Here is a 21,729-nt window from a genome sequence, read left to right on the forward strand (position 1 = left end):
ATCCAAAATAATTAGTTAAGGGATACACAAAACCAAAAGATGTGAAATATGATGTCAAACACATTAAATGTGGGGAGAGGGAGCAAATATGTAGGGCTGTTACAATGCATTTGAACTTGAGATCAACTTAAATTTATATGTATATATAGGTTTATATATATATGTGTGTACAGAGCTTGTTATATTTAAACCTCATGGTAATGAATGACAAAACAAAAAATCCAAAATAGATACACACACAAAAAAGATAAAGGAGTCCAAACATTAAAGATAATCATCAAATTCTAAGGGAAGAGAACAAAAGAAGAAGAAAGGAACAAAAAAGAGCTTCAAAACAACCAGAAAACAATGAACAAAATGCCAGTAAGTATATACCTATTAATAATTACTTTAAATATAAATGGACTAAATGCTTCAATCAAAAGACATAAAGTGGCTGAATGGATTTAAAAAGAAAAAAGACATATATATATGCTGCCTACAAGAGACCCACTTCAGATCAAAAGACACACATAGACTGAAAGCGAGGGGACTGAAAAAGGTATTGCATGCAAATAGAAAACAAAAGAAAGTTGGGGTATCAATACTTATATCAGTCAAGATAGACTTTATTTTTATTTTTTAAATTTTCTTAATATCTTTATTGGAGTATAATTGCTTTACAATGGTGTGTTAGTTTCTGCTTTATAACAAAGCGAATCAGTTATACATATACATATGTTCCCATATCTCTTCCCTCTTGCATCTCCCTCCCTCCCACCCTCCCTATCCCACCCCTCTAGGTGGTCACAAAGCACAGAGCTGATCTCCCTGTGCTATGTGGCGGCTTCCCACTAGCTAGCTATTTTACATTTGGTAGTGTATATATGTCCATGCCGCTCTCTCACTTTGTCACAGCTTACCCTTCCCCCTCCCTATATCCTCAAGTCCATTCTCTAGTAGGTGTGGGTCTTTATTCCCCTAGGGTCTTGCCCCTAGGTTCTTCATGACCTTCTTTTTTTCCCCTTAGATTCCATACATATGTGTTAGCATACGGTATTTCTTTTTCTCTTTCTGACTTACTTCACTCTGTATGACAGACTCTAGGTCCATCCACCTCACTACAAATAACTCAATTTTGTTTCTTTTTATGGCTGAGTAATATTCCATTGTATATATGTGCCACATCTTCTTTATCCATTCATCTGTTGATGGACAATTAGGTGGCTTCCATGTCCTGGCTATTGTAAATAGAGCTGCAATGAACATTTTGGTACATGACTCTTTTTGAATTATGGTATTCTCAGGGTATATGCCCAGTAGTGGGATTGCTGGGTCGTATGGTACTTCTAGTTTTAGTTTTTTAAGGAAAATCCATACTGTTTTCCATAGTGGCTGTATCAATTTACATTCCCACCAACAGTGCAAGAGTGTTCCCTTTTCTCCACACCCTCTCCAGCATTTATTGTTTCTAGATTTTTTGATGATGGCCATTCTGACTGGTGTGAGATGATATCTCATTGTAGTTTTGGTTTGCATTTCTCTAATGATTAATGATGTTGAGCATTCTTTCATGTGTTTGCTGGCAATCTGTATATCTTCTTTGGAGAAATGTCTATTTAGGTCTTCTGCCCATTTTTGGATTGGGTTTTTCTTTTGATATTGAGCTGCATGAGCAGCTTGTAAATTTTGGAGATTAATCCTTTGTCGGTTGCTTCATTTGCAAATATTTTCTCCCATTCTGAGGATTGTCTTTTGGTCTTGTTTATGGTTTCCTTTGCTGTGCAAAAGCTTTGAAGTTTCATTAGGTCCCATTTGTTTATTTTTATTTCCATTTCTCTAGGAGGTGTGTCAAAAAGGATCTTGCTGTGATTTATGTCATAGAGTGTTCTGCCTATGTTTTCCTCTAAGAGTTTGATAGTGTCTGGCCTTACATTTAGGTCTTTAATCCATTTTTTTTAACATCTTTATTGGGGTATAATTGCTTTACAATGGTGTGTTAGTTTCTGCTTTATAACAAAGTGAATCAGTTATACATATACATATGTTCCCATATCTCTTCCCTCTTGTGTCTCCCTCCCTCCCACCCTCCCTATCCCACCCCTCCAGGCGGTCACAAAGCACTGAGCTGATATCCCTGTGCCATGCGGCTGCTTCCCACTAGCTATCTACCTTACGTTTGTTAGTGTATATATGTCCATGACTCTCTCTCGCCCTGTCACAACTCACCCTTCCCCCTCCCCATATCCTGAAGTCCGTTCTCCAGTAGGTCTGTGTCTTTATTCCTGTCTTACCCCTAGGTTCTTCATGACATTTTTTTCCCTTAAATTCTATATATATGTGTTAGCATATGGTACTTGTCTTTTTCTTTCTGACTTACTTCACTCTGTATGACAGACTCTAGGTCTATCCACCTCATTACAAATAGCTCAATTTCGTTTCTTTTTATGGCTGAGTAATATTCCATTGTATACATGTGCCACATCTTCTTTATCCATTCATCTGATGATGGGCACTTAGGTTGTTTCCATCTCCGGGCTATTGTAAATAGAGCTGCAATGAACATTTTGGTACATGACTCTTTTTGAATTATGGTTTTCTCAGGGTATATGCCCAGTAGTGGGATTGCTGGGTCATATGGTAGTTCTATTTGTAGTTTTTTAAGGAACCTCCATACAGTTCTCCATAGTGGCTGAACCAATTCACATTCCCATGAGCAGTGCAAGAGTGTTCCCTTTTCTCCACACCCTCTCCAGCATTTATTGTTTCTAGATTTTTTGATGATGGCCATTCTGACCGGTGTGAGATGATATCTCACTGTAGTTTTGATTTGCATTTCTCTAATGATGTTGAGCATGCTTTCATGTGTTTGTTGGCAGTCTGTATATCTTCTTTGGAGAAATGTCTATTTAGGTCTTCTGCCCATTTTTGGATTGGGTTGTTATTATTATTTTTTTTTGATATTGAGGTGCATGAGCTGCTTGTATATTTTGGAGATGAATCCTTTGTCAGTTGCTTCATTTGCAAATATTTTCTCCCATTCTGAGGGTTGTCTTTTGGTGTTGTTTATGGTTTCCTTTGCTGTGCAAAAGCTTTGAAGGTTCATTAGGTCCCATTTGTTTATTTTTGTTTTTATTTCCATTTCTCTAGGAGGTGGGTCAGAAAGGATCTTGCTGTGATTTATGTCATAGAGTGTTCTGCCTATGTTTTCCTCTAAGTGTTTGATAGTTTCTGGCCTTACATTTAGGTCTGTAATCCATTTTGAGCTTATTTTTGTGTATGGTGTTAGGGAGTGATCTAATCTCATACTTTTTCATGTATCTGTCCAGTTTTCCCAGCACCACTTATTGAAGAGGCTGTCCTTTCTCCACTGTACATTCCTGCCACCTTTATCAAAGATAAGGTGTCCATATGTGCGTGGGTTTATCTCTGGGCTTTCTATCCTGTTCCATTGATCTGTCTTTCTGTTTTTGTGCCAGTACCATACTCTTTTGATTACTGTAGCTTTGTAGTATAGTCTGAAGTCAGGGCACCTGATTCCTCCAGCTCCATTTTTCGTTCTCAAGATTGCTTTGGCTATTTGGGGTCTTTTGTGTTTCCATACAAATTGTGAAATTTTTTGTTCTAGTTCTGTGAAAAATGCCAGTGGTAGTTTGATAGGGATTGCATTGAATCTGTAGATTGCTTTGGGTAGTAGAGTCATTTTCACAATGTTGATTCTTCCAATCCAAGAACATGGTATATCTCTCCACCTATTTGTATCATCTTTAATTTCTTTCATCAGTGTCTTATAATTTTCTGCATGCAGGTCTTTTGTCTCCCTAGGTAGATTTATTCCTAGATATTTTATTCTTTTTGTTGCAATGGTAAATGGGAGTTTTTCTTAATTTCATTTTCAGATTTTTCATCATTAGTTTATAAGAATGCCAGAGATTTCTGTGCATTAATTTTGTATCCTGCCACTTTACCAAATTCATTGATATGCTCTAGTAGTTTTCTGGTAGCATCTTTAGGATTCTCTATGTATAGTATCATGTCATCTGCAAACAGTGACAGCTTTACTTCTTTTTTCCGATTTGGATTCCTTTTCTTTTTCTTCTCTGATTACTGTGGCTAAAACTTCCAAAACTATGTTGAATAAGAGTGGTGAGAAACAAAAGAAAGTTGGGGTACCAATACTTATATCAGACAAGATAGACTTTAAAACAAAGATTGTAACAAGAGACAAAGAAGGACATTACATAATGATAAAGGGATCAATCCCACAGGAAGATATAAAAATTGTAAGTATGTATGCACCCAACATAGGAGCACCTAAATACTTACAGCAAATATTAACAAACATTAAGGGAGAAATTGACAGTTACACAATAATAGTAGGGGACTTTAACACCTTACTTACCTCAATGGATAGATCATCCAGATGGAACATCAATAAGGAAACACTGGCTTTAAATGATGCATTAGACAAGATGGACTTAATAGATATTTATACAGAACATTCCATTCAAAGGCAGAATACAGTCTTTTCAAGGGCACATACACAGAACATTCTCTAGGATAGATCAAATGCTAGGCCACAAAACAAGTCTCAGTAAATTTAAGAAAACTGAAATCATATCAAATATCTTTTTTGACCACACTGCTATGAGACTAGAAATTAACTACAAGAAAAAAAAACAAAACCTGCAAAACCTACAAATGTGGACATTAAACAATGTGCTACTAAACAGCCAGTGGGTCACTGAAGAAATCAAAGAGGAAATGAAATAATACCTGGAGACAAGTGAAAATAACACAATGATCCAAAATCTTTTAGCAAAAGCAGTTCTAAGAGGGAAGTTTATGGTGATAAAAGCCTACCTCAGTAAACAAGTAAAATGTCAAGCAACCTAACCTCATTCCTAAAGGAAAAAAAAAAAAAAAAAAAAAAAAAAAGACCAACATAACCCAAAGTTAGTAGGAGGAAGGAAGTAATAAAAATCAGAGCAGGGGCTTCCCTGGTGGTGCAGTGGTTGAGGGTCCGCCTGCCAATGCAGGGGACACGGGTTCGTGCCCCGGTCCGGGAAGAACCCACGTGCCGTAGAGCGGCTGGGCCCGTGGGCCATGGCCGCTGAGCCTGCGCGTCTAGAGCCTGTGCTCCGCAACGGGAGAGGCCACAACAGTGAGAGGCCCGTGTACCGCAAAAAAAAAAAAAAAAAAAGGTAAAAAAAAAAAAAATCAGAGCAGATATAAATGAAAGAGACTTAAAAAAATAGAAAAGTTCAATGAAACTAAAAGCTATTTCTTTGAAAGAATAAACAAAATTGATAAAACTTTAGATTCATCAAGAAAAAAAGAGGGCCCAAATCAGAAATGAAAAAGAATTTACAACCAACACCACAGAAATACAAAGGATCATAAGTGGGAATTCCCTGGCAGTCGAGTGGTTAGGACTCTGCGCTTCCACTGCAGGGGGCACGAGTTCAATCCCTGGGTGGGTAATTAAGATCCCACATGCCGTGCAGTGTGGCAAAAAAAAAAGGGGGCTTCCTTGGTGGCGCAGTGGTTGAGAGTCCGCCTTCCGATGCAGGGGACATGGGTTTGTGCCCCAGTCTGGGAAGATCCCACATGCCATGGAGCGGCTGGGCCCATGAGCCTGCGCATCCGGAGCCTGTGCTCTGCAACGGGAGAGGCCACAGCAGTGAGGGGCCCGCATATCGCAAAAAAAAAAAAAAAAAAAGGATCATAAGAGATTACTAAGAATAATTACACATCAATAAAATGGACAACCTAGAAGAAACTGATAAAGCCCTAGAAATGCACAATATCTCAAGACTGAATCAGGAAAAAATAGAAAATATAAACAGCCCAATTATCTAAATTATCTCAATTATCAATGAAATTGAATCAGTATTTTAAAAATCCCAACAAACAAAAGTCCAGAGCTAGACAGCTTCACAGGTAGTTCTACTAAACATTTAAAGAAGAGTTAAGGGACTTCCCTGGTGGCACAGTGGTTAAGACTCCACGCTCCCAATGCAGGGGGCCTAGGTTTGATCCCTGGTCAGAGAACTAGATCCCACATGCATGCTGCAACTAAGAGTTTGCATGCCACAACTAAGGAGCCCACATGCCACAACTAAGCCCTGGTGCAACCAAATAAATAAATAAATAAATATTAAAAAAAAAAAAAAAGAAGAGTTAACACCTATCCTTCTCAAACTCGTCCAAAAAATTACAGAGGAAGGAACACTTCTGAACCCATTCTATAAGGCCAGTGTCCCCTTGTACTAAAACCAGACAAAGATACGCCCCCTCCACACACGTACAAACACAAACATTACAGGCCACTATTACGGATGACCATAAATGCAAAAATCTTCAACCAAATTCAACAGTACATTAAAGGATCATACACCATGATCAAGTGGGATTTATTCCAGAGATGCAAGGATGGTTCAATATCCACAAATCAGTCAATGTGATACACCACATTAACAAACTGAAGAATAAAAATCATATTATCATTTCAATAGATGCAGAAAAAGCTTTTGACAAAATTCAACATCCATTTATGATAAAAACTCTCCAGAAAGTGGGTATAGAGGGAACATACCTCAACATCATAAAGGCCATATATGACAAGCACATGGCTATCATCATACTCAATGGTAAAAAGCTGAAAGTATTTCCTCTAAGATCAGGAACAAGACAAGGATGCCCACTCTTGCCACTTTCATTCAACATAGTATTGGAAGTCCTAGTCATAAAAATCAGACAAGAAAAAGAAATAAAAGAAATCCAACTTGGAAAGGAAGAAGTAAAACTGTCACTGTTTGCTGATAACATGATACTATACATAGAAAATCCTAAAGACAACACCAGAAAACAACTGGTGTTTCTAGAACTAGAGCTCATCAATGAATTCAGTAAAGTTACAGGATACAAAATTAATATATAGAAATCTGTTGTGTTTCTATACGCCAACAACAAACTATCAGAAGCAGAAATTAAGAAAATAATTCCATTGACAATCACATCAAAAAAGAATAAAATACTCAGGTACAGGGCTTCCCTGGTGGCGCAGTGGTTGAGAGTCTGCCTGCTGATGCAGGGGACACGGGTTCGTGCCCTAGTTTGGGAAGATCCCACATGCTGTGGAGTGGCTGGGCCCGTAAGCCATTGCCGCTGAGCCTGCGTGTCCAGAGCCTGTGCTCCGCAACGGGAGAGGCCACAACAGTGAGAGGCCCGCGTACCGGTAAACAAAAAAACAAAAAAACAAAAAAGCAAAAAACTTAGGTATAAATCTAAGGAGGTAAAAGATCATTAACTCAGAAAACTGTAAGATACTGATGAAAGAAAGTGAAGATGACACAAACAAATGGAAAGATATACAGTACTCATGGATTGGAAAAATTAATATTGTTAGTGACTGTACTACCCAAAGGCAATCCTTATCAAAATACCAATGGACTTTTCATTGAACTAGAACAAATAATTGTAAAATTTGTATTAAACTCAAAAGAACCTGAATAGCCAAAACAATATTGAGAAAGAACAGAGGTGAAAGCATCACACACTTTGATTTCAAACTGTTCTACAAAGCTACAGTAATAAAACACTATGGTACTAGCACAAAAACAGACATAGATAATGGAACAGAATAGAGAGCTCAGAAATGATCCCACACTCATATGTGGCATTAATCTACAAGAAATGAGGCAAGAGTATACAATGGGAAAAAGACAGCCTCTTCAATAAATGGTGTTGGGAAAACTGGACAGCTAAATGCAAAAGAATCAAGCTAGACTATTTCTCATGCCATATACAAAAATAAACTCAAAATGGATTAAAGACTTAAATATAAGACCTGAGACCATAAAAATTCTAGAAGAAGACATAGGTGGTATGCTCTTTGACATGGGTCTTAGCAATAATGTTTTGGCTATGTCTCCTCAGGAAAGGAAAAAAAAAGCAGAAATAAACAAATGGGACTATATCTGACATTATCGAACTGTAGAATCAATCCCAGCAATTGTCTACTTCTGAACTTGTTTTCTTAAAGAAAGAAACCTCTAATTTGTGTAAGTCTGTAGGGCTAGTTTTTGCTTACTTGCAGTCAACTGCAATTCAAAATTGATATATTAAAATTTAGATTGGCTTTAAAATATTACGCAGGTCAATGCAATATTTGTTACATTTATCTCCTCCATAACAAGGTACCCTGAATTATGTAAAATGGGAACACATTGTCCACGATCAAGACATCTGACTGAAGGACTGATTTGGTGAGTTGTTCATTTCTTGGATGTATCACATTGCATTTAGATAACTAGACATTTTTTTTTTTTGGCTGTCTTGTATCCTTGTTGCTGTGCGTGGGTTTTCTCTAGTTGTGGCAAGCAGGGGCTACTCTTTGTTGTGGTGTGCGAGTTTCTCATTGCGGTGGCTTCTCTTGTTGTGGAGCACAGGCTCTAGGCACACGGGCTTCAGTAGTTGTAGCCTGTGGGCTCAGTAGTTGCAGCACACAGGCCCTAGAGTGCGCGGGCTTTGGTAGTTGTGCCGTGTGGGCTCAGTAGTTGAGGTGCATGGGCTCTAGGGCACATGGGCTTCAGTAGTAGTTGTGGCGTGCAGGCTCAGTAGTTGTGGCTCACAGGCTCTAGAGTTCAGGCTCAGTAGTTGTGGCACATGGGCTTAGTTGCTCCACAGCATGTGGGATCTTCCTGCTCCAGGGACCAAACCTGTGTCCCCTGCATTGGCAGGCAGATTCTTAACCACTGCGCCACCAGGGAAGTCCCAAACAGACTTAAAACCAAGAGATCTAGCAGGCTGTTTGGAACCACAGATGTGAACACCTGACCTTTTCTCAATAGCCATTTCTCTTCTTTTTATCATAATACAGAAATATTTCTACTAATGACATATACCAAACTTAGGGACAAAATAATGTGTCCAATCTTGCAGTGACTATATTAAGATATTATTTTAAATTAAGATATTCTTTTAAAATATACAACTTTAGTTCAGTTTTATAAATAGATTCCATCACGACTTGTGGTTCTCCTTCTATAGCAGAGAGTTGTCTGTCACTGGGAATCAGCTGCTCAGCCAACTCATTTCCCAGCTTCCTTGTGCGTAGGGCCACCATTTGGCCAGTCCTTGCTGATAGAATGAATGGCAGTGATGTGCTTTGTTTCCAGGCCTGCCCAGCGCAAAGAATCCCCCACAGGTGTCCCTACTCTTCCCCCGTTTCTGGCTGGGGAAATGGAAACGATTCCCAGGATGACCTTGGAAGCTATGTGTTGATTACAGAAACTCCATCAGCTTGGGTTCCTAACAGTCAGAGGGAGGAGAGCTGCCCTGCTGAGCTGTTCTCTTGCCCAGATCTCTTAGATAAATTTCTATTATGTATGAGCCATTATACGTTTGGGTGTATATTTTATAGTACTTAGCTATCTAATGTGCGTTAGAAGCCAAGTAGTATTTATTCATTCATTGGCTATCGGAGTGTCTCCATGTGCCACCCTGGCTCTGTGGCTTCGCCATGCTTTCTAACCAGCGTGGCCCTAGCAAATGGCTCACCCCATTCCATGGTAGTGGAGCCACGTCCCAGATGAGGGCAGTAACATTTTTACTGTAATTATGTTTCCAGGGCTTCCCTGTTGGCGCAGTGGTTAAGAATCCGCCTGCCAATGCAGAGGACTTGGGTTCAAGCCCTAGTCCGGGAAGATCCCACATGCTGCGGAGCAACTAAGCCCGTGTGCCACAACTACTGAGCCTACGCTCTAGAGCCCACAAGCCACAACTACTGAGCCTGAGTGCCACAACTACTGGAGCCCATGTGCCTAGAGCCCGTGCTCCACAACGAGAAGCCACCGCAATGAGAAGCCCGCGCACGCAACAAAGACCTAACATGGCCAAAAATAAATAAAATAAATAAATTTATTTAAAAAAAAGTTTCCATTCAGGGTTTGTAAATCGAAACCCACATTTTCTTCCCCCAGTTTCCATTTCCTAGCTACATTCTTTCCAGACAAAGGATCCTTCTCCAGCTTTCCCCCTCTATTTCTGTTGACTTCACATGGTAGCTAATCACCTCCAGCTGTACTGGCTCCTGGACCCTGCTGGCCTTGTTTCCTGTGCTTATGACAGGAAAACAAGGTCTCATGATTCCAACTCACTCAGTAGTTTCTAAAAATCTTTTAAAGCAATAGAAACCTTTTTTCCAAATCTTTAGCTACAACTCAATCTGTAGAAACTGTCCTGATTGAAGTGGAAGTGATGGTGGTGATACTTCTCTTGCCAGATTCAGAGCCACTTCTGAGGTAGGATTCAAACTTGCTACCCAGAGAGGAGTCATACATATCCCTGTGGGGTTTTGTGCATTTTCCTGACACTGTCTTCTGCCCTTAAATAGCCTCAGCTCTTCAGGAGTAGGTCCCAGAAAATCGTTGCACTTGGGTAAGATCAGAAATTCCAGTTAACTAGCTCAGAATTGGTCAATCTGATGAGAAGGAACCAAGCAGTTTCTGGGGTCTTGGGATGGCGTCACTCACGACTGAGTGGAGGAATGCTGTCACAATTAGGAGTTAGCGAAATACGTTCAGTACTGAGAATCAGAAGCAGGTTCTTTGAAGCTGATCTCTTCCCTTTAGGCAGAATCAAATATAAACCTCCCAGGTAGTGTGATATTGTTTTCCTTCATGAGATAGTTTGAGTTTTACAACTAAGACTTGAAAATTCTGACTTATGTACCAGTCAGGCTCCCAGGAAGGCAGCAGGAAGGGAGAATGAATTTCTTAGCCACTGTTAGTCAGTACTTGATCCTCACCATCAGAGCCTGGAGAAGATCTACCAGGAGTTCTGACAACACTCCCAGGGCCTGTGGCTGGCACAACCGGCACCCAGCAGGGATACGGAAGTTGGGGTCCAGAAGTTCCTGCCTTCCCAGAGGCCTGGAATGTTGTTAAAAAATAGCGCACTGGGCTTCCCTGGTGGCGCAGTGGTTGAGAGTCCGCCTGCCGATGCAGGGGACACAGGTTCGTGCCCCGGTCCGGGAAGATCCCACATGCTGCGGAGTGGCTAGGCCCGTGAGCCATGGCCGCTGAGCCTGCGCGTCCGGAGCCTGTGCTCCGCAACGGGAGAGGCCACAGCAGTGAGAGGTCTGCGTACAGCAAAAAAAAAAAAAAAAAAAAAAAAATAGCGCACTGAAAATGTTTAACTTGTCTGCACACACTTTTGGCTTGTTCATGTTTTAATGTGTATTTTTATTTACAAAGTGAGATGATGTATAACATGATGCAGTTACAAACATTTGATATGTCCATTTTCATGAAAAAGTATATAAATATATTACAGGAAGTTCTAGATAGTAAACATTAGAAATTGATATAGTAAACATTTGCTACCTTTTTCTCTATGCCAATATTACTGTCATTTAAAGCTTAAATACTGGTTTCAAATATCCCCTATAAAATAGCTCTAGTTTTTAAAAAATACTGGAAAATAATTTCGCTATAAACAAGATTGGTGCATTAAAAATAGTCTCAGTGTGTCCTTGTAACAATGTCAGCTATAGTCAAATGCTGCCTTAATCATCCCTAAGATATGCATTATTCAGTTAGTGTTAAAAAAATCTTCGATAATTATCACAGGTTAAAGTAGCTGTAAAAATACAGCATTTACCATTATTTATTGTTATTAAGAATGCCCCTCTAAGGTAGAGGAGAATAAGCATAATGATGTTTTATGGACTTACTGCCCTGTGATCTTTATTTTAAATAGACAGCAGGAGCATCTGCTGGAAGTTAGGAGAGAAGTGGACAGACATCCAGAAGGCTGTTCTTGTCATGTCATTTCAGAGGCTGGGCCTGCTCTTTCTCCTCTTCTTCAGCTTGAAGACGTGTCAGGACATAAAGGATGACTTGATAGCAGAAAATATACTGATCCTATAGCACCCCCCCACCAAAAAAAAAAAAAAAGAGGAAAAAAAAAGAGAGGGAGAGAAGACTTTAGATGTATAATGTGAATATATATATATATATATAGCTTCACCACTACTGGAAGTGATGCTTGAGTACTTTTGAAAACATGAAAAATTATGTCATAGGGTTGAATGTAAGAAGCAGGACATAGAATTGTGCACTGTCACAAAAATTATAAGAAACAGAAACCAGATTGACAAAATGTGGAGGGAAGAAGCCTTGGGGGTGGGTGGTGAGTGCTAACTGAAGTTGTCTCTGATGGGTGGACCACTTCTATTTTTTTGTGCTTTGGTGATTTTTATGATTTGCTCTTATAATGGAAAAATAAACTTCCTACAAAATTTCCTCTAGACTTATTGAACTCGTCTTGATGTTTTGAAATGTCAAGAAATTAATACCCAAGAAACTACACAAAATAACTGTCTTTAAATATTTTGGAACAAAAGAATATTTTTGATTTCAAAAATCAATGTGTTTTTGAAAATTAACTTTTTCAGTGAAATTAACTCTCTACTAAGTTGATAGTGCAGGGATCTGAGTTTTCCTGTTATTTGGCAAGGAATTAATGAGCCTGAAAATAAATGGGAGAAATTTACAGTATACTAAGTGGAAAGTAACAGTAATAACTACAGTTGAATCTCATTTAAAACAGTTGTGTGCATGTGAGCACACACACTGTGCACTAAAGAATGCTCAGAATGTTGCCTAAAATGTTAACAACTCTGAAGAAGAGGAATACAAGTAACCCTTTTATTTCCTTTTGCCCATCTGAATTTTAATTTGCCCACATTTTCCACACAATTATCCTTGACTTTCTCTCACGCCACAAACAATCCATTAGCAAACACTTCACATAATGCCCTTTTCTCCCTACATCCACACTCACCACTCCAATCTGGGCCGCCACTGCTTGCTACCTAACCAACCTCCTGCTTCTAACCCTGCACCCTCCTTCCTAATTCAATTTGGTCTTGTTTTAACATAGCAGCCAGAGTGGTCCTTTAAAATGGGAGTCAGATCATGTCATTCTATACAGACAATCCTGCGATGGCCCCATCTCACTCAGAGGAAAGCCCAGGCCCTGGCCCCGTCACCTCCTCTCGCACTTCCCCTCCTGCTGCCTCCACCTCAGACACCCTGGCCATGATTATTCTCGAACACACAAGACCCACTCTCACCTTGGACCTCCTCGCAGGTGGTTCTGTCTGCCTGAAAGGCTCTTACCCCCAGACATCTGCGTGACCACCTGCTTCACGTCCTTCAAATCTTTGCTCAAGGGTTACATCCTCAGTGGTGCCACTCTATTTAAAATAGCACCCCAACCTGCCATGACTCATCCTCTTTACCCTACTTTTTCCCTCTAAAGCACTTATTAATTTCAAAGATCCTATATCGTCTACTCAGTTAATGGGTTTATTGTCTGCCTTCCTCATCACCATCCACTAGAAGATCTTTGTTATTCCATCAGGGATCTTCATCTTATTCATTGATACGCTCCAAGCATCTAGAAGAGTGCCTGGCATATAGCAGGCACTTAATAAACATCTGTTAAACAAGTGAACTTCCTGGGTCTAAAGAACTGCTTATACAGATCAGTATGTTTTTGTTACCTAGAAAAATATGACTGTGAATCAGCTTAATACTTAGGAGACTTAATCTGAATTAAAAAGGTATATGAAGGGAAAGTAGGCAAATTTAAATTTTAAAAATAGTAATAAACTTCTATATTCTTCAAGAGGTAGAGATAAATGAATTTATAGATATATGAAACTAGCTTCCACATCCCTCCCCCAATACAAACAAAAAGGATAATGGAACTATGCAGAGCAGACAGACACTCTAAGTAATGCAGTCTCTGGGAAGGACCCAAGTCTGTAGGTCAGTGGGTGATTTAACCCATGTTTTGACTTTAGGTAAGAGAAATGAAAATGATCAAAACAGAGGATAAATGAACACTTTCCCAAGAGTGCCTTCTCCAAGCTAAACAACTCCATCCTCCCTTCCTGCCTTCTGGTCAATGCTGTTGAATCCATTCCCTCTCAGGAAATTTCTGTAGCAAGAAGATTACCTTTTATCTCTTTTTTAGGTTGGAAATGGGGAAGGAATGCCACTAATTACATGCTATTTTGTACCACCCCAAATTTTTGCCCCCAATATACCATCCTATTCTCTGTAATCTATTCATTGTAGATATTGCATTTCCTCATTTTTTAAACTAAAAGGCAGCATTTAAAAAAGATAGTCTGGAAATATTTGCACAAAAATCTTCATTAGAAGGCACCAGCCAACACTAACCTCTGTCTGAACCATTCCATGTCTTTGTAGTCTCATGCATCGCACTAAATCAGAGATGTCAAACTGCCAAAGGAAACAGAATCTGTATGTTAAATAAAAAGGATAACTGAATTTGAAACCCAAAGATTCACTAAGGAGTGGCTTACATAGATTTCTGCACCCCAATCTCCTTCCCCTTCTAGCAGTCTTGAGAAACTGTTCTGGACAAAATTAAGTTGGTGAACTGACTTTGCCATCATTTGATAATTTTATTTATGATTTTTTTTAAGAATTAGGAAGGTTATTCTATTTGAAAATCCCCAACAGAAACGCTCTTCCCTCTGAAATTTGACTTTCTAATATCTCCATTAAAAAAAAAAAAGGCAAAGTATTTTTCCTACATTTTGCTGCTCAGAATAAAATTCCTGATCTTTTTATTTTCCCAAGGGAGAAACAGACTATTTCATTTGTCCTACTTAAATTATCATGAGAGTGTGAAGAGCAAGACATAACTGTTTTTAGCAAATTCTTCAAGAGGTAATGATTTTAATTACATATTATGTGTACTAAGATATTCTAACATTCTAAGCGTGATTTATACTAATTTAGGTTTTAAGTAAGATTATACTCTTATTAGCTTTGTTTACTTAGTAATAATTTTAAAAACTGGGAGTAATTGTTTAGAGATAGACTATTTAGCATCAATTTGCATAACAAAAGTATTTCCCACCTATAGGTAACAATAACAAAAAACCCAGTAAAATAAATATAAGTTTGAAGTATTATTTCTTCTTGATTATGGCCTATGCAGTTTTGAACGTTTACTAAAATACAATTCTATGTAGTAAGAAAATTGTCATTCATACAAACTGATAAATAAAAAAAATTCCAAGTACTCACTTCAAGATCTTGACTGATTAATCCTAGAACCACATCTATGCATATCAGGGTCCCTGAACGTCCAATGCCGGCGCTGCAGTGTGTGGTGATTGGGCCTGATCTATGAATGTGTCTCATGTAAGAGATAAAAGTGAGCAAGTCGTCTGGCTGAGAAGGTGTAGCATGGTCTGGCCAGGCAGTGAAATTCAGATGAGAAATATGTCGCACCTCTCCTGTCTGAAATTGTACGACAGAATAAGTAGATAAAGGCATACTACGTTGTTCACATATAATTAGTTCTTATTATTATTTTGTCCTTTTAAATTTTGACTTGGCCATTGGATTAGATACAAGGAAAAGTGAAAGACAGACTCCATCAAACAACACACTGAGGGCCTTTATCAACGAGGTTACTAGATCCACACTTTAAATATTGGTAAAAACGACTTTTTGGAAACCCTAAAAGCAAATTTATGTTTGATATGAATAGCAACCTTTTTTTAATGATCCCAATTCAAATTCACCTTAGATAAAAGCCACAGTCATTGCAGTGGCTTGAAAGTGCTACATGATGTGGCCCAGCTACCTCTCAGACCTAACCTCTTGCTCCTGGCCACTTTGCTCCAGCCATAGGGACCTCTCTGGTTCTTTAAAAACACTAGGCATAGTTCAGTCTCAGGGCCTTTGCACTTGCTCTTTCTAACTGAAATGCTTCCCTCCCCCCAGATATCCCTGTGATGATTTTTTTCTCACAGCATCATCAACACCAGTATCTTTTCATTAGAAAGTAAGGTCCATGAAGTCAGGGATTTCCTTTTGTTTGTGTTGTTAACTTCTGAATCCCTATATTCCATAACAGGGCCAAACTAAGCTCTATAAACATGTGTTGATTAAATAAACAAGTCATTTAAGGAATATTGAACAATTGTGCTAGCATAAGTAATGGGTAGGCTGGTGTAAATGAATAAGGAAGTATAATCTTTAATTCTTTGTAAAACCACAAATCAAAAATCATGAAGGAATTTCTCAGGCTATGTTTACATGCCACCAATAACACTGAGTCAGTAAGTTTTGTTTCTATGGAAGTAAAATTATTCTGTTTCTTTAACAAAGTTAAAATGCCAATAGGAAACACATTACTTAAACTGAGTATTACTGGGTGGAGGAAAGAAATAAAGTGAAGGGGTGTGGAGGTGAGGAAACAGTAGCAGCTTTACTTAAGGTATACCCACTTATCTAATTCAAGCTAAATTTATTCAGTGCTTAGGTGGCTGCAATAGGAATTATGTGAATAACAAATATTTATGCTACAATTGTTCCTATATTACCAAATACATTGTCTTTATGGGGGAATATTTGCTACTTAGAGGGTTTTAAAAAACAGTTTTATTGAGTCTACTTAGAGGTTTGACCTGAAAAATATGTTTCCAGCACATAGCTTCTGAGCCATTCTGTGCTATCTATCACAAAGCAAAGGATGATGGTTGATCCTGTAAAAGTCCTGTATTATCATTTTCATTTAATACAGTACATACTGGAGGAGACTATTTGGCAGAATTCATGAAGAGGGTCACATTTAAGCTTATATTAGATTAAGGATAGTAGATGGAATTAGTTCCACTGAAATGGGACCCAAGAAGTCACTGGCTTTTATTCAGAAACACATTGACGTAATCATGGAAAGATTTAATCCACGTACCTGAATGTCTTCTAGGGTCATTGCCCTTACCACAAAGCCCTTTAGCTGCTGCACTCTCACAAGAGCCAGTCGAAGCCTGTTGCTGACCATTGTTGTTTTGCCTAGGACATTAGGCCAATAGCGCTGGCATTTGACTTTTTCCCCTTCTACTTCTTGGGTCATCATGGCTATCACTGTGGATTTTTGTTCCCAAATCATCTGCCAGAAATCTCCAACGGTTGTAGGGAGAGGTCCTTGGCAGGCAATGTAGACGAATTCTTCTCTCCCCACTGGTATCTTAATGAAGCTGGCGTTGATATATCCACCTTCATCTCCAAGAGGCACTCTTGTAGCATCGTCTGTGAATTTCCAACCACAAAACAGAGCCATCTATATCATGCATTTTTAAACAAGAGCCCTATAGACAAGGTGAGTCAAAGATTATTAGAATTTCCTAATAACCATAGATGAAATCACAAAAACATTTTAATAAAGGCATATTTTCAAACTGCAGTACAGTCAAATCATTTTGCACATTTCCCTCATGTTATAAGTATATTTAAGATGTCAACTCAGTTTTGGAAAAAATTAGATATTGTTCACATAGATTTGCTTGGAAAAAATCAAAATTAATAAATTAATGAATGCATTTACAACTTCTTAATAACTAGGGAAACACAACTTTGCTACTTCTCCATTGTTATTTTAATAATGATGACAATGGTAAATTTAATATGAATGAAAATTTCAAAAATTATTTCATAAAACAAAAATTAGTATTACAGTGAAACTATTAAAGTACTTATTACAAATATAATTGACACAATTAATTCTTGCTTATCTAATTATAGTCTTTTGAGTAAGTAGGCCAAAATAATAAACTAACTCAATAAATAAAAAGGTAGCTCACTTTATTCTCCAGGCATTGTAACTTCATATAGTCAAAATACATTTTCAAACCAAGCTCCCCCAGTAAAAAGTGTATATAAACCATCTCGTCCAAGAGAATTAATCTGTATGTACTTATACATTAGAAGTCATTTCAATCTCAAATATAACTGGTTATTTCTGTGATTACCAAATTATGACATTTAGTAATAGATTTCAAAATCCTCCATCAATTGCCCTTCTATTATTTGACTTCTATCTCTTGATCCACGGAAACAAATCTACTCAGTAGTTTTGGATTTATGGCTTTATCCCATTCTGCTTTGAGATACTAGTCTGCCATTTTTTTGCCTGAAACAATTAGCACCTACTTTATGCCAAACCATGATCTATTCCATTTTAAAAATCCTGTCTAAGATTCAATTCTTAAAGGAAGTTTTCTAAAATGAATTTTGTCTTCCACCTTGATTGAAAAAATTCAATTGTATTATTATTGCATGATTTGTCACTATTGGTTATGTTATTTATCTTTGAATTTATGACTTCCTGGCAAAGATGAGGTCAGTATGTCATATCATGTAATCCAACATGATTATATATGTAAATGTGGCTTGTGATTATTATAAGAAGTTGCTAGATGTTAATATTTTAGCTATATACATATATTCATATATATATTTTTTAAAAAACCACGTTGATCGGTGAAATGGGTGAAATATAGGTAAAAAGCATTGCTATTTTTTTCTTCCTGTTATCTTAAACAATTCAAAGAACAATGCAACTTGGTAGTCCCATGGTGGCCACACACACGTATACAGCTGTTATGTACCAAAGACATTTCTCTAAACTTAAAATAGTAGAATAAATAGATTTGATTGTGACACATGAACTAAGAAATTGCTTATCTAGAAGCCAATTCCAATTTTTAAAAAGACTTTAAAAATTCATCAATGTCTGAAGAAATGTTTAAGATGCCTCTAATCAATTTTCAGAATACACAGATAATTTTATAAATTTTATTTATTTATTTATTTTTGGCTGCGTTGGGTCTTTGTTGCTGTGCACGGGCTTTCTCTAGTTGCAGTGAGCAGGGGCTACTCTTCATTGCGGTGCGTGAGCTTCTCACTGCGGTGGCTTCTCTTGTTGCAGAGCACTGGCTCTAGGTGCATGGGCTCAGTAGTTGTGGCTCGTGGGCTGTAGAGCACAGGCTCAGTAGTTGTGGCACGCGGGCTTAGCTGCTCTGCAGCACGTGGGATCCTCCTGGACCAGGGCTTGAATCTTTGTCCCCTGCACTGGCAGGCGGATTCTTAACCACTGCACCACCAGGGAAGCCCCACAGATAATTTTAAAAGAATTCAGGTTGTATATATAAATTTGTTACTGATATAAATCTCTGAATGTGTGTGTCTGCGTGTGTGCACACTTATGTGAGAGATAAGGTAAACTAGCACATAAGTTTTAAATCAGTTTAAATTATATTAAAAATACATTTGATTTGAAGCCAAATTGGAACTTACAGGGAAGTATATTTTTATATCGGTTCTTCCTTCTGTTTTCCTTAGTCTGTCCAATTAGACACTGATCCAGAGGTTTTAATTCTTGAAGATTCTGTAAAGCAAAAGTGGAAATAAAATTAAATTTGTTGAGATAAACAGTAATTCAGTAATGATTGCAAATGCTTTTTTTAAAAATAAATTATTTTATTTATTTTTATTTTTGGCTGCCTTGGGTTTTCATTGCTGTGCGTGGGCTTTCTCTAGTTGCAGCGAGCGGGGGCTACTCTTCGTTGCGGTGTGCGGGCTTCTCATTGCGGTGGCTTCTCTTGTTGCGGAGCACGGGCTCTAGGCATGTGGGCTTCAGTAGTTGTGGCTGACGGGCTCTAGAGCGCAGGCTCAGTAGTTGTGGCGCACAGGCTTAGTTGTCCCGTGGCATGTGGGATCTCCCGGACCAGGGCTCGAACCTGTGTCCCCTGCATTGGCAGGTGGATTCTTAACCACTGAACCACCAGGGAAGCCCCTGCAAATGCTTTAAATGTGCAGGGTGCAAAACTGACTATCGATCAGGGCAAATTTGACCGTTAAGAAACAGATATGTCCTGTCAAGACAAATAAGCCTGCAATCCCAATACTAATTCAATATATCAGTTGTTGAAATATATTGTTGCAAATATCTTTAACATGTTGTAGTCAACTAACTTTGTGAGGCAGCAGTTTGTATCTTAATTTTAAATTTCAGCTTAAAGATGTGTATAATTTCATTTTAGAAAAAAAAACACAATTCATGAAAACAATTTTGGCTTAAAGTAATGAGCTGGAGCAGAATTTCTTGCATTATTGTCTCTGGGGTCACAGAATATTCCACGTGGTAGAATTGTGGTAAGATAGTCCTAAATTCTAAAGCCAACTCTTTCTCACTTTTCAGTCACTCATTAATTAATCCATCCATCCATCTAGCCATCCAAGTCAACCAATATACATTGAAAATGCCTACTATATGCAAGGCACTGTAATAAGTGCTGGGAATACATTAGAGAGAAAGAAGATATGATTTGGGTTGTCCTGGAGACCACAGGCTACTGGGAGAAAGAGGCAGTAAAAGAGTAAACAAACAAATATTGTGATATATGCTTTGAAGAAATTAACAAGCTGCTGTGATACAGAAAAATAAACATCTGCTTTATAAAGGGTTGTGATGGGAAGTCTCTGAGATGGTAACATTTAAACTTAAGACCTTAAAGAAGAAATCACTTCTGCAAAATGGAGAGAAAGAGTATAACTTAACATTGTGAACCTGTTTCCAAATCCATACAATGGGATTTAAAATATTTTGAGCATTATACACAAAGCATCTAGCACGCTGTTGAAGCTCTCAGTAGAAGTTAGCTCCTTTCACTTCAGGGTCTATGAAAAGCTCAGGATGTGGGCAAGTAAGCAGATGGTTTGAGGGAGATGGGCAAGGTAGACCCCCAAACCACAGTGGTGCTACATTATTCTTTGGCCTAGTGGTAAGTAATGGATGGGGCCAGCAAGACCACAGGAGCAAGGCCTCTGAAGCACTGCGGCTTTGAACTGGGGGCACATTCTTGGAGCTGTATTAAAATAAAAACTGTTGCTAACGATGAATCACATCTTTAGTGTATTAACTATGAAGTTTAGTGGATGGTTGGAATTGATACTTGACTTTTTAAAAAAACTCTTTAGCCTTACATATGAGGATAATCTTCAGGGAGATTTATCAAGCTCCGAAGCTGCTAAAGAGATCCCTTTAAATCAATACTATTAGGATCCTAATTAGAAAAATTAATTTACTGCTAGAAATGACAAGATGGTACTTTTATAGTTGGAAGTTGTAAAGTAATAGACATTTTCAAGATTCTTAAAATTTCTCCTAACCTTGCAGAAAACTTTGTTGGAGAAAGAACAATTATCAAAAGCCCCTTACCTCTAGCTCCTTAGACGGAATTCCTTGATCTAGTAAACCCCGCAACATTCGAATGACTGATTTCAACTCCGTACCGGTGTATTTACTGGAGGGAAGCACTTTGACAATGGAGAGTGTGGTGAGCTCCTCATTTGTCAGAAAGGGATGACCTAACAAGAAGATGGCAGTTGATTAAAAAAAAAAACAATTCCCCCCAGAATTGATTTAGCCAATAAGAGAGCTAATTTTAGCCAGTAAGAGAACCAATTTTATCCTATTCTCACCTCATCTATTTTTTACAAAAGTGAGAGTCTTTGACTTAATAAGGCAATAGAATTAACAAGTAGGCAGGTAACTACAATCATCAAAGGAAAATCCTGGCCATAGCAAGATCCTTGTACCCAAACCTTAAGGGAACACCTCACTGACTGTTCAGAGTTCTTAAGGCTCTTGGCTGTCAATTACTTATAGCTTCTAAAGGAGTTTAAATTGTTTCTCTTTGCTTCTCTGGACCCAAATGGCACTGTTTACTTGATAAGAATGTATTTAGTCCTGTTTTTATTTTGCATTTAAATTAGCCTCCAAGCACATGGAGAAAAGATGAAGGGAGATGCTTCAGAAATTCCTTACAAGGGGACACGGCAC

The 21,729-nt window shown here is 38.3% G+C and overlaps 2 protein-coding genes across 17 annotated transcripts in view; one reads left to right on the forward strand and one right to left on the reverse strand.

Moving 5' to 3' along the window:
* The window catches only part of SLC10A6 (solute carrier family 10 member 6), a 48,993-nt gene that overhangs the window by 23,952 nt on the left and 3,312 nt on the right, over positions 1-21,729 (forward strand). For all 5 annotated transcript variants that reach the window (XR_003430613.1, XR_003430614.1, XR_003430612.1 and 2 more), the window contains 2 exons: positions 8,181-8,249; positions 14,667-14,756. The gene's annotated coding sequence lies outside the window, so the exon portion shown is untranslated. The remainder of the gene's footprint in view (positions 1-8,180; positions 8,250-14,666; positions 14,757-21,729) is intronic.
* PTPN13 (protein tyrosine phosphatase non-receptor type 13) overlaps positions 11,214-21,729 on the reverse strand; it is a 235,368-nt gene continuing 224,852 nt past the window's right edge. For all 12 annotated transcript variants that reach the window (XM_027095877.1, XM_027095881.1, XM_027095880.1 and 9 more), the window contains 6 exons: positions 21,106-21,254; positions 19,182-19,272; positions 16,798-17,135; positions 15,120-15,335; positions 14,241-14,303; positions 11,214-11,909 (listed from right to left, as the gene is read on the reverse strand). In XM_027095877.1, coding sequence (XP_026951678.1) covers positions 11,814-11,909; positions 14,241-14,303; positions 15,120-15,335; positions 16,798-17,135; positions 19,182-19,272; positions 21,106-21,254 — 953 coding nt within the window. In that variant the 3' untranslated portion in view covers positions 11,214-11,813. The remainder of the gene's footprint in view (positions 11,910-14,240; positions 14,304-15,119; positions 15,336-16,797; positions 17,136-19,181; positions 19,273-21,105; positions 21,255-21,729) is intronic.

This window comes from Aethalodelphis obliquidens, unplaced genomic scaffold (assembly GCF_003676395.1).
Source record: "Aethalodelphis obliquidens isolate GAN/ISIS:26980383/991018 unplaced genomic scaffold, ASM367639v1 scaffold95, whole genome shotgun sequence".
Taxonomy (NCBI): Eukaryota; Metazoa; Chordata; class Mammalia; order Artiodactyla; family Delphinidae; genus Aethalodelphis; species Aethalodelphis obliquidens.